Genomic DNA, 12500 nt, shown 5'->3' with positions numbered 1-12500 from the left:
CAGGATGGAATATGGACAATCAGACAGATCCATGTCGATCACATGACTGTAGAGATACTGTCTACCGATTTGCGTGATTTTTGGACAAGATCTGTAGGAGTACTGGCCAAAGGGTCGTTTTGCACAAATTGACCTCCTGGTGGCGCTAGAACAGGCCTATGTGAAAAATGTGGAGCACAGGTTCTGAATGGGCATCCAGGGAGTGTGTGTGCTCAGTTTGGCAGCGACCGAGCCAACGCCTCCGGAGATTAGCTGGTAACAAACTTTGTGGACGGACGGACGGACTGAGGCGAAAACATTTGTCTCTCCCTGATTTCTGGTGGAGACAATAAATATGGTTCTGCGGTGCATCCTACCTTTATAAAGTGATGGTTTTAATCCAGGAAGTGAACACTGCAGTGCAGCCTACCTTTATAAAGTGATAGTTTTAATCCAGGAAGTGAACAGTGCGGTGCATCCTACCTTTATAAAGTGATGGTTTTAATCCAGGAAGTGAACACTGCAGTGCATCCTACCTTTATAAAGTGATGGTTTTAATCCAGGAAGTGAACACTGCGGTGCATCCTACCTTTATAAAGTGCGTCCAGGGGTTCGAGGACCCCTCTCCTGAAGGAGGCCAGGGGGTCCTGCACACAGGAGCGCAGGCTGAGCATGCTCTGGAGGTGGGGCTCGCGGAGCAGGCGCTCGCGGTACGCTGCCAGGTGGGGTGAGCGACACAGCAGAGCCGCCACGTTGTGCACAAACTCTGGAACCAGGCAGGTGTAGGCGTTGTCCGCCTGGCAGTAGTGGTACGCTACCACCTAGTGGACACAGAGAGAAATGATATTATTATCAGTAGTGGTACGCTACCACCTAGTGGTCAGAAAGAGATAGAGATTATGTTAAATTAAAGCAGTGGTCTTCAACAGGGGGTCCGGGACCCCTAGGGGGTCCTCAGAGTTACTACAGGGGGTCCTCCAAAACTGAGTGATAGAAACCTTTTTTCCCCCTTTTTTTATATTAACCTCTGTGTCCATATTCTGAGTACTTCTGAGGTCAAGTTTATTAAGTATTGACGGTTTAAGTGGTTAAATATCTGAAAACACAAATTGACATGAATCGAAAATACACTGATGATTGTGCTGTCAAACAATGAAACTATATGGAATCTATGAACAGGTTGTGGCGGTCCCTGCTTCATCTCTCTCTCAACTAAGGGGTCCTTGGCCTGAAAACGTTGAAGACCCCTGGATTAAAGAATGGATAGACCCTAACCCTAACCCTAACTTCCTAACTGCCTGTCCACTGTACCAAGACATCAGAGACACATACTGACCACCTGTCCACTGTACCAAGACATCAGAGACACATACTGACCACCTGTCCACTGTACCAAGACATCAGAGACACATACTGACCACCTGTCCATTGTACCAAGACATCACAGACACATACTGACCACCTGTCCACTGTACCAAGACATCAGAGACACATACTGACCACCTGTCCACTGTACCAAGACATCAGAGACACATACTGACCACCTGTCCACTGTACCAAGACATCACAGACACATACTGACCACCTGTCCACTGTACCAAGACATCAGAGACACATACTGACCACCTGTCCACTGTACCAAGACATCACAGACACATACTGACCACCTGTCCACTGTACCAAGACATCAGAGACACATACTGACCACCTGTCCACTGTACCAAGACATCAGAGACACATACTGAGTACTGACCACCTGTCCACTGTACCAAGACATCAGAGACACATACTGACCACCTGTCCACTGTACCAAGACATCACAGACACATACTGACCACCTGTCCACTGTACCAAGACATCAGAGACACATACTGACCACCTGTCCACTGTACCAAGACATCACAGACACATACTGACCACCTGTCCACTGTACCAAGACATCAGAGACACATACTGACCACCTGTCCACTGTACCAAGACATCACAGACACATACTGACCACCTGTCCACTGTACCAAGACATCAGAGACACATACTGACCACCTGTCCACTGTACCAAGACATCACAGACACATACTGACCACCTGTCCACTGTACCAAGACATCAGAGACACATACTGACCACCTGTCCACTGTACCAAGACATCAGAGACACATACTGAGTACTGACCACCTGTCCACTGTACCAAGACATCAGAGACACATACTGACCACCTGTCCACTGTACCAAGACATCACAGACACATACTGACCACCTGACCACTGTACCAAGACATCAGAGACACATACTGACCACCTGTCCACTGTACCAAGACATCAGAGACATATACTTCCCACAGATCATAACCACCCAAGGAGAGTTTGAAAACATGACCAATGATAAAAACTCCCATACCTGCTGGGTGAAGTAAAACAATGTGCAAACACAGCAGCAAGATGTGTGAGCTGCTGTGATAGGAGAAGGATATCAAATGGAAAACAACCACCTTAAAGACTACTAACCATGGTGTTTACATCCTTGCTCTGTCTGCATGTAATCTTGATGCATGGAAACTGTTACACTCCTTTTGTTTTGATTGTATTGTACTGTGTATACTTCTGCTTTGTAAACGTATGTTTTCTCATGCCAATAAAGCCCTTTGAATTGAACTGTCAGACAGACAGACAGACAGACAGACAGACAGACAGACAGACAGACAGACAGACAGACAGACAGACAGACAGACAGACAGACAGACAGACAGACAGGGCATAAGGTGTACATTTGATTGGCCAATTACAGAGACAGATGTGAGTGAACATCTGTCCCGCCTCCGCTCCTCGTCTGGAGAGGAGTAGGCGGGGCCTGTTGGCGCCATGCCAACATGACTTGACTGATGCCACACACACACACACACACACACACACACACACACACACACACACACACACACACACACACTGCCATCCGGGAGGACGGGCACAGAACACACCTGCTAAACACTCACACACACAACCATATTTGCGTGCGTGCGTGTGTGTGTGTGTGTGTGCATGCGTGCGTGAATCAACAATAAAGGAGGATCTTAATGGAATGTTATTTTCTCTGTGGTCTCAGAGAAATAAAAGCTTTAAAAACAAAAAGACAGAAGGGGGGGGGGTGGATTTGAGCTCAATTATGAATACAGACTTAAGCAGGCCTAATAGCTCTCTGCTGGTTATTTCCAGTCAGTTCTAACCAAAATGGCTGTTATCTCAACGTTTTCCTCACAACATAATCACTAAAATATCGTCACTGTCGGGCAGAAACCTCGTATCTCCAAGTTTCAAATGTGTACGTCTTTTGGTAAAGCAAAGCCCTGCTTCATCATACAAGACTGTCGCACAAAACTAGTGAAAACAGCCGATCTACAAGCACACGTGCTTGTAGATCGGCTGTCTTCACTAGTTTAGTACATTTTATAGATGATAAATACAAAACTAACGGTTTTGGACATACTGTACAAGGTTTCCACCCGACAACGACGATATGCTATAAATATAAGGTGCTGGGAGTGATAATTATAATGTAGGGGTGCCTCGGATTAAATAAATATTTATGGGGTGCCCTGAGACAAAAAGGTTTGGGAACCCCTGTTCTACTGACACTGCACTGTTTGTTTGGAACTATTGATCACCTGATGGCAAGATCTACTTCCTCATTCCTGTTGTTGTTTCAGTATCTCTGAGTCTGAGCACACAGAAACTCATTACAAACCAACTGTAAGCTGCTTCTGTCAATAAAACATTGATTTCAGCAAAATATTCAGCAGATCTTTCATTGGAGAAGCTTTTCGGCCTGCTGTCATCATGATCGTTTGAGCCTGTTTTTAACCAATCAGATTGCATCGGTCGGAACTACAGTTCCTGTTGTGTAATATTTAATATGATATGGATATTCTTTGTTTACATCTGGAGTCTATGAGAGAGCTGTGATTCTACCATGAATAGTTCACAATGTATGTAGTGTCTCTCTCTTTTTCAGACCAAGGACCCCTTAGCAAAGTGGGGACCCCTTAGCAGACAGAGAGATGAAGCAGGGACCCCTTAGCAGACAGAGAGATGAAGCAGGGACCCCTTAGTTGAGAGAGAGATGAAGCAGGGACCCCTTAGCAGACAGAGAGATGAAGCAGGGACCTCTTAGCAGACAGAGAGATGAAGCAGGGACCTCTTAGCAGACAGAGAGATGAAGCAGGGACCTCTTAGCAGACAGAGAGATGAAGCAGGGACCTCTTAGCAGACAGAGAGATGAAGCAGGGACCCCTTAGTTGAGAGAGAGATGAAGCAGGGACCCCTTAGCAGACAGAGAGATGAAGCAGGGACCTCTTAGCAGACAGAGAGATGAAGCAGGGACCTCTTAGCAGACAGAGAGATGAAGCAGGGACCCCTTAGCAGACAGAGAGATGAAGCAGGGACCTCTTAGCAGACAGAGAGATGAAGCAGGGACCCCTTAGCAGACAGAGAGATGAAGCAGGGACCTCTTAGCTGACAGAGAGATGAAGCAGGGACCCCTTAGCAGACAGAGAGATGAAGCAGGGACCTCTTAGCAGACAGAGAGATGAAGCAGGGACCCCTTAGCAGACAGAGAGATGAAGCAGGGACCTCTTAGCTGACAGAGAGATGAAGCAGGGACCTCTTAGCAGACAGAGAGATGAAGCAGGGACCTCTTAGCAGACAGAGAGATGAAGCAGGGACCCCTTAGCAGACAGAGAGATGAAGCAGGGACCTCTTAGCTGACAGAGAGATGAAGCAGGGACCTCTTAGCAGACAGAGAGATGAAGCAGGGACCTCTTAGCAGACAGAGAGATGAAGCAGGGACCTCTTAGCAGACAGAGAGATGAAGCAGGGACCCCTTAGCAGACAGAGAGATGAAGCAGGGACCTCTTAGCAGACAGAGAGATGAAGCAGGGACCTCTTAGCAGACAGAGAGATGAAGCAGGGACCTCTTAGCAGACAGAGAGATGAAGCAGGGACCTCTTAGCAGACAGAGAGATGAAGCAGGGACCTCTTAGCAGACAGAGAGATGAAGCAGGGACCCCTTAGCAGACAGAGAGATGAAGCAGGGACCTCTTAGCAGACAGAGAGATGAAGCAGGGACCTCTTAGCAGACAGAGAGATGAAGCAGGGACCTCTTAGCAGACAGAGAGATGAAGCAGGGACCCCTTAGCAGACAGAGAGATGAAGCAGGGACCCCTTAGCAGACAGAGAGATGAAGCAGGGACCTCTTAGCAGACAGAGAGATGAAGCAGGGACCCCTTAGCAGACAGAGAGATGAAGCAGGGACCCCTTAGCAGACACAGAGATGAAGCATAAATAGAACATGTTGTGCCTTTTAGCAGTGCTGGATGAAATATTCAACCTCAGTACACAGAGACTCCTGCTCAAACATTACTACACTACAAGTGTAGGTTAGACAGTCAAATGCTATCGAATATAGCTTGTAGATCTGCTATTTTCACTATGTGATATGGGCTTGTGAGTTGTTCATTCATAATGTAGTTCATATCCTGGAAATGTAGCAGAGACAAAGGTACAATATTTATCTTTGAAATGGTAGTGAGAGCATATCCAAAATTACAAATACTCAAGTACAGTACAGATACTCAAAGCATTTACATAATTAAGTGCAGTACTCAAGTAAAAGTACTTTGTCTGGCTTTAAGCTACAAGGATGGTTTTAAAGGGTGCTGTCTACGTTGTGCATTGAAGACAGACACAGAATCACTGTGTCTGTGAGTCAGTATGTGCTGTGAATACAGAGAGAAGAGAAGCTAAAATAGGGGGGCTTCAGTCATATAAGAACCGAGTGAGTCTGTCTGTGTGTATGTGTGTGTGTGTGTGTGTGTGCGTGCGTGCGTGCGTGCGTGCGTGCGTGCGTGCGTGTGTGTCTATCTCATAACAGACTGCAGTGAAGTGAATGCTGGAACGTCGTCACATTAAACTGCCGCATCAAGCAAACTTTGTGATATGAATTCATAACAAGGAGAAAAGAAGGCAACATCATTCATATTCTGCAGTCACTTTCAGGGCGGAAACCGTTTGTCCAAAACCACTGCTTTTCAGGACGTGGATGAAATAAAGCCATGTTCTAATGGACCCAGTTAGCTATTATTCAGTCACAAGATTGTCTTAATGCTTTACATTGATTATATTTAGAGAACCAACATACACACTTTTAAGATCACTTTCACCAGGTTATAAAACACAAACAGCTAAGTTGTTGCTTTACCTAGATCCCAGCTTACTAAGACGCTACGCTGTCTCGCTGCATTCTATGATCCTATAGTTTACTGAGACGCTACGCTGTCTCTCTGCGTTCTATGATCCTATAGTTTACTGAGACGCTACGCTGTCTCTCTGCGTTCTATGATCCTATAGTTTACTGAGACGCTACGCTGTCTCTCTGCTTTCTATGATCCTATAGTTTACTGAGACGCTACGCTGTCTCTCTGCGTTCTATGATCCTATAGTTTACTGAGACGCTACGCTGTCTCTCTGCGTTCTATGATCCTATAGTTTACTGAGACGCTACGCTGTCTCTCTGCGTTCTATGATCCTATAGTTTACCCTCTGCGTTCTATGATGCTATAGTTTACTGAGACGCTACGCTGTCTCTCTGCACACGTGCATGCGTTTGTGCGGGCATGCGTACGTGCGTGTGTGCGTGTGTGCGTGCGTGTGTGTGTGTGCACCAGGGTACCTGAGATGCCAGTCTTCTCATAGCCTCCTCCTGTCTCCTCCTCATCTCGGGGGTCCCAGGACAGCTCCCCCCTCCCAGGGTCCCGTGCTGAGGCTGGGGCTGGCTGAGAGGCAGACCCTCCCCATCTGGAGACACAACACACAGTGTGTTATTTCTGTCTAAAGATTTTATCCCATGATTTTGCAACAATTATCTACTGTAATCCTGGGCTCTCCCTCTGCCAACCTGGGGAGAGCAATGCACTGACCGCATGCTTCCTTCTATGCATGAGGAGTCCAAGTCGCTTCTTTTCACCTGACAGGGGGTGGAGTTTCCCCGGTTTGGACGTAGCGCGTGGAAGGAACACGTTATTCCAACCAGTTCCTTTCCCCTCTATCAGGCGCCCCGGCTGGCCAGGGGGAGGCAGTATAGAGACCAGGATCACTGCATACTTTTTGCAAGGGTATCTCTACCCTAGGAGACACGGGGAGAACATGCAAACTCCACACAGAAATGCCCTTTCACCAACCCCACCTAGGGTGTGGGCGCTGATCTACCTTACGTACGTTTAGGAGAGGCCTGAGGCCTGTCTATAGATCTATATATCTATAAATAGATCTGTACGTACGTTTAGGCGAGGCCTGAGGGCTGTCTATAGGTCTATAGATCTATAAATAGATCTGTACGTACGTTTAGGCAAGGCCTGCGGGCTGTCTATAGATCTATATATCTACCAGTAAGACTCCCTAATCGGGAGATAAGCGACCGTCAGGTCGCAGCGTGATTTTAGGCCATGATGTGTAGGAGCAGTGTCCAAAAATGTGTTTGAAAAAATCGGCCTGATGGTGGCGCTATATGAGACAGATCCATGTTGATGAGATGAGTGTAGACATACTGTGTACCGATTTGCGTGATTTTAGGGCAAAATCTGTAGGAGCAGTGTTCAAAAATGTGTTTTTAAAAATCGGCCTGAAGGTGGCGCTAAATGGGACAGATCCATGTTGATGTCATGAGTGTAGAGCAAGTGTATACCGATTCGCGTGATTTTAGGGCAAAATTTGTAGGAGCAGTGTCCAAAAATGTGTTTGAAAAAATCGGCCTGATGGTGGCGCTATATGGGACAGATCCATGTTGATGACATGACATACTGTGTAGCGATTTGCGTGATTTTAGGGCCAAATCTGTAGGAGTAGTGTCCAAAAATGTGTTTTTAAAAATCGGCCTGATGGTGGCGCTATATGGGACAGATCCATGTTGATGAGATGAGTGTAGACATACTGTGTACCGATTTGCGTGATTTTAGGGCCAAATCTGTAGGAGCAGTGTCCAAAAATGTGTATGAAAAAATCGGCCTGATGGTGGCGCTAAATGGGACAGATCCATGTTGATGAGATGAGTGTAGACATACTGTGTAGCGATTTGCGTGATTGTAGGGCCAAATCTGTAGGAGTAGTGTCCAAAAATGTGTTTTTAAAAATCGGCCTGAAGGTGGCGCTAAATGGGACAGATCGATGTTGATGAGATGAGTGTAGACATACTGTGTACCGATTTGCGTGATTTTAGGGAGAAAATTGTAGGAGTAGTGTCCAAAAATGTGTTTTGCAAGAATCGGCCTCATGGTGGCGCTAGAAGAGGGGCATGTGAGAGTTGATGGAGGTGGTTTGGCAGGCAAGGAGTGTGCAAAATTTGGCATGGATCGGGGCAACGGTTGTGGAGATATGAGCAGGGCAAAAGTGTGACGTGTGACTTGTGACTGACTGACGGACTGACTGACGGACAGCCGGTGGAGGGTTTGATAGTAAATGCGACCTGACGGTCGCAATAAATAGATCTGTACGTACGTTTGGGCGAGGCCTGAGGGCTGTCTATAGGTCTATATATCTATAAATAGATCTGTACGTACGTTTGGGCGAGGCCTGCGGGCTGTCTATAGGTCTATAGATCTATGAATAGATCTGTACGTACGTTTGGGCGAGGCCTGCGGACTGTCTATAGGTCTATAGATCTATAAATAGATCTGTACGTACGTTTGGGCGAGGCCTGTCTATAGGTCTATAGATCTGTAAATAGATCTGTACGTACGTTTGGGCGAGGCCTGCGGACTGTCTATAGGTCTATATATCTATAAATAGATCTGTACGTACGTTTGGGCGAGGCCTGAGGCCTGTCTATAGGTCTATATATCTATAAATAGATCTGTACGTACGTTTGGGCGAGGCCTGAGGCCTGTCTATAGGTCTATATATCTATAAATAGATCTGTACGTACGTTTGGGCGAGGCCTGAGGGCTGTCTATAGGTCTATAGATCTATAAATAGATCTGTACGTACGTTTGGGCGAGGCCTGTGGGCTGTCGGAGGCGATCTGCCTCATGCGGGTGCCATGGCAGCTCAGCGCCACCAGGCGGGAGATGATGGCCGTCTTCCCGAAGCCGATGTTCCCCACCACCACCACGCCGCGCGCACCGCCGCCACCGGAGGCGCTGTTGAGCTGCGCGTCCACCTCCTGGAACAGCCAGTCCCGCCCGGTGAACACAGAGTCCATGGTGATGCTGGGGACCTCGAAGAGGAGCGGCTTCAGGGCGATGTCCTGGGGCCGGTACGGAGCGAAGCGCACTGTAGGGAGGAGAAATATAATGTTAGTGTTCTGGGGCCGGTACGGAGCGATGAGCACTGCAACGAATATGATTCAAAAGAATCCACATCCACAATATTCATGGTAGTTAGGTTGTAATGTTACTCTGTACAAAGACTTGCTACAGTATCTGTGCAGACCAGTGCTTGCTCTGCCATCATATTAACTTACTGTATCGTGATTTTTGCATATTAATCAGGAACAATCTAACAACAAATAGTTAATATGCTGGTGGAGCAAGCACTGCACAGATAGCAAGTCTTTGTACACAGTAAGGTTGCAACCTAACTTACCTTGAATATCGTTACCGTGGATGTAATCAATCCAGTTACTGTAGCCCTTCTATTTAATCATTTTGGGGATGTTGATGTTGTCATCTGCCCATTTGTCGATTTGGTAAAAATAAATTGAACAGAAGTCATATTTTGGGACCATCGCTCCATTGTTTACAACGGTTTGTAATGCAGGCTGCCACCCCATGTGGTCATGTGATCCAAGATGGCCGCAGTGTGAATAAGGTCTATTATACATGTATAATATCACTCAGCCTGCAGAGGCCATTTTGCTCACTAGGGGGAGACATTACACCAGGTTAGTCAGTGGGCTGCAGCACCTGTGGAAAGTCAACCACTAAGGAGGAGGATGGAATGAAGCCTGTGCTTTTAAAAACACATTACATGTAGTTTAAGACAGTTGGATAATAGACAGTGTTTTTAAGCAGTTTTCAAACAGGTTTGTGGAGGTTGCATTTACCCTACAATTTCTCAAAGAGTTTTCAGAAACAAAAAAGGGATGGATGTGTGTGTGTGTGTGTGTGTGCGTGCGTGCGTGCGTGCGTGCGTGCGTGCGTGCGTGGTGTATTCTTGAGGTGTCCATTAATTTCAAGGCTGCTCAACAGCGCCACCTGGTTACCCAGCGGTATTGCAACTGTTGAGGCCGTCCTCATAACATACAGATATACACCATGCTCATACAGACAGACATGCATACACACTGGGTCACATGGAGGAGCGGCTGGCACCGCTCTACAAAGAACACATGCAGAAGAAGCTTGTAGACATCAGCCCATGTCACCATGAGAGCTGCTATTGTTGCTGTTTTAGATTTAAGTGGTTTCATGATGCATTGTTTGGGTCAGTTCAGATTTAAGTGGTTTCATGATGCATTGTTTGGGTCAGTTCAGGAGAGACACACCGTCTGGGTCTCAAGATAAAAAGGTTTGGGAAGCACTGTTTTTAAAAGGAAATAATTAATTCACCTCCATAAAGTCCTATATGAGCCACTCACACAGTGAAGCCTCCCATTCATGTAGCATTTCAGTTTGCTTCTTCTACAGCTCAGTGAATGAAGAATCCACACATGAACAGTTGAGACACTTGATGAACTGAAGGAAATGGGAATCCAGGATGGACAACAAGCTAAACAACTCTATATATGGAGGGTGACTGAACTCCCAAACAACTACATTTTCACTCAACCTTGACTAGTGAGTCTCCTGAAGAGTTAAACACAATGAGAGTTCACAGTTCACACACGTGTCCAGGCACGCTCCTAGTTTGAGCACGAACCTGATTAGAAGGAGTGTTTTGATTAGTAAAGTTTCAGTAGATCGGCTGGTTTTGAACTTTTCTTTTTAAATAGTTGTGTAGATGTGTGTGATGATGTCAAATAATTGCGATTAGGTGATTATCTAATGATGATTGTGAGCCAGGCTCAAAGGACAGTGTTGGAGTTTATACACCTGTTTCCGCCAGAATTTACTGTAGAATTATTTGCAGGACACTTCCGGTTAACAGCAGACATACAAGCTCACGTCGCGTCGCAGATTAAACAGCTGTGAGCTTGTAGATCACACTCGGCTGCGACACCGGAAATGTCTGCACGCCTTCTGCACAATGCATGATGGGACGTTGGAAACTTGTGGATACGTAGATTTTTTTATGGTTTCACTGGTTAATCCTGGACTCATCAAGTGTTCTGTCCTCAGAGAATGGCTGATGTGAAAAGGCTTGTTTTGGGTCTGACACTGCATGTGACCCTGGCACAATGTGTTCAGAATGCAGGTTGCACTCCAGATTCTCCTCTACATGAAAACAAGAAACAAACACACAAACAAATACGGATAAACAAACACACACAGCAGTGGCGTCAGTTCAGCAAAAGCTAGGGTGTGGCAAAGACCTCGCGAAAAATCGGGTTTTGTCAGTTTTTTCCCCGGGTTTCTGCAATTTCTTGGGCTGGATATGGCAGCCTGGAATGGTTGTTCAAATGCAGCTAAACATGGCATGTTAGTAAACGTGCCACAATTAACAAAAATGCATTGCACCTGTGCAGCTGACCTGCGGAACCTGGGAATATACCATTCTGTCAAGATGGGGAGAATAAAGGTGTTCAGAATATAATTATAATAGATTGTTAAAGTGACCATTTTGTAACATTTTGCATTTGTAGTTATTTTACTGTAATTTAAAGGAGCTATAGTCAACCTTTTCTTGAAAAACGTACCTAAACTAAACTAAACTAAACGTAACTTTTATTTTCCCCCCTGGACCCAGGGTATGGCAGCTGCATACCCCTGCCATACCCAATTGACGCCCCTGCCACACACACAAACCAACAGACACAAACACATCGACGTAAAGCAGCAGACTTACGTGACTGCGACTGCCAGGCATGGGAGTTATTAGCTGAAGCTGAGACGAATAGGATAGAAAATGCAAGAGAGAGAGAGAGAGAGGGAGAGAGACAGAGAAACAGAGAGAGAGAGAGAGAGAGAGGGAGAGAGACAGAGAGAGAGAGAGAGAGACAGAGAGACACAGAGAGAGAGACAGAGAAGGGAAAAGCAGGACATGAATGTAAGCGGGCAGCAGGTGTGCAGCAATTAAAGTGACATTCTTCAAGCAGACGCGTACGTACGCTGACACGTGAGCTGACAGCTGCCACTCATATATACAGTATATATACAGTACATACACACGCCCATATCATTGCTTTATGGCCGTGCTTAGCTGCATGCTGTCAGACTGTGAACTGAGTGTTAAAGATGAAGCTCAGACCCAGCAGCAGAACTTGAGGTCTCATGGAGTAGAAGCAAAAGTAACATCTCCTGACTTAAACATTTCTGTCAGGAAGAGTCCTGATCTGTCATTTGTGAAAACAGCAAAGCAATGAGTTTTTTTGGTCTAAAGAA

General features: G+C 46.2%; 1 protein-coding gene across 1 annotated transcript in view; it reads right to left on the bottom strand.

The window, feature by feature from the left end:
- The window catches only part of tanc2b (tetratricopeptide repeat, ankyrin repeat and coiled-coil containing 2b), a gene marked incomplete at both ends in the record, with an annotated part of 99602 nt that overhangs the window by 64766 nt on the left and 22336 nt on the right, over positions 1-12500 (bottom strand). Inside the window, 4 exon segments of the mRNA XM_080746875.1 lie at positions 569-800; positions 6698-6822; positions 9007-9291; positions 11965-12003. Of these exon segments, the coding sequence (XP_080603001.1) occupies positions 569-800; positions 6698-6822; positions 9007-9291; positions 11965-12003 (681 nt within the window).

Source organism: Nannobrachium achirus (genome assembly GCF_963921795.1).
Source record: "Nannobrachium achirus genome assembly, chromosome: 18".
NCBI classification, from domain to species: domain Eukaryota; kingdom Metazoa; phylum Chordata; class Actinopteri; order Myctophiformes; family Myctophidae; genus Nannobrachium; species Nannobrachium achirus.
This window is presented reverse-complemented; position numbering and strand designations above follow the sequence as displayed.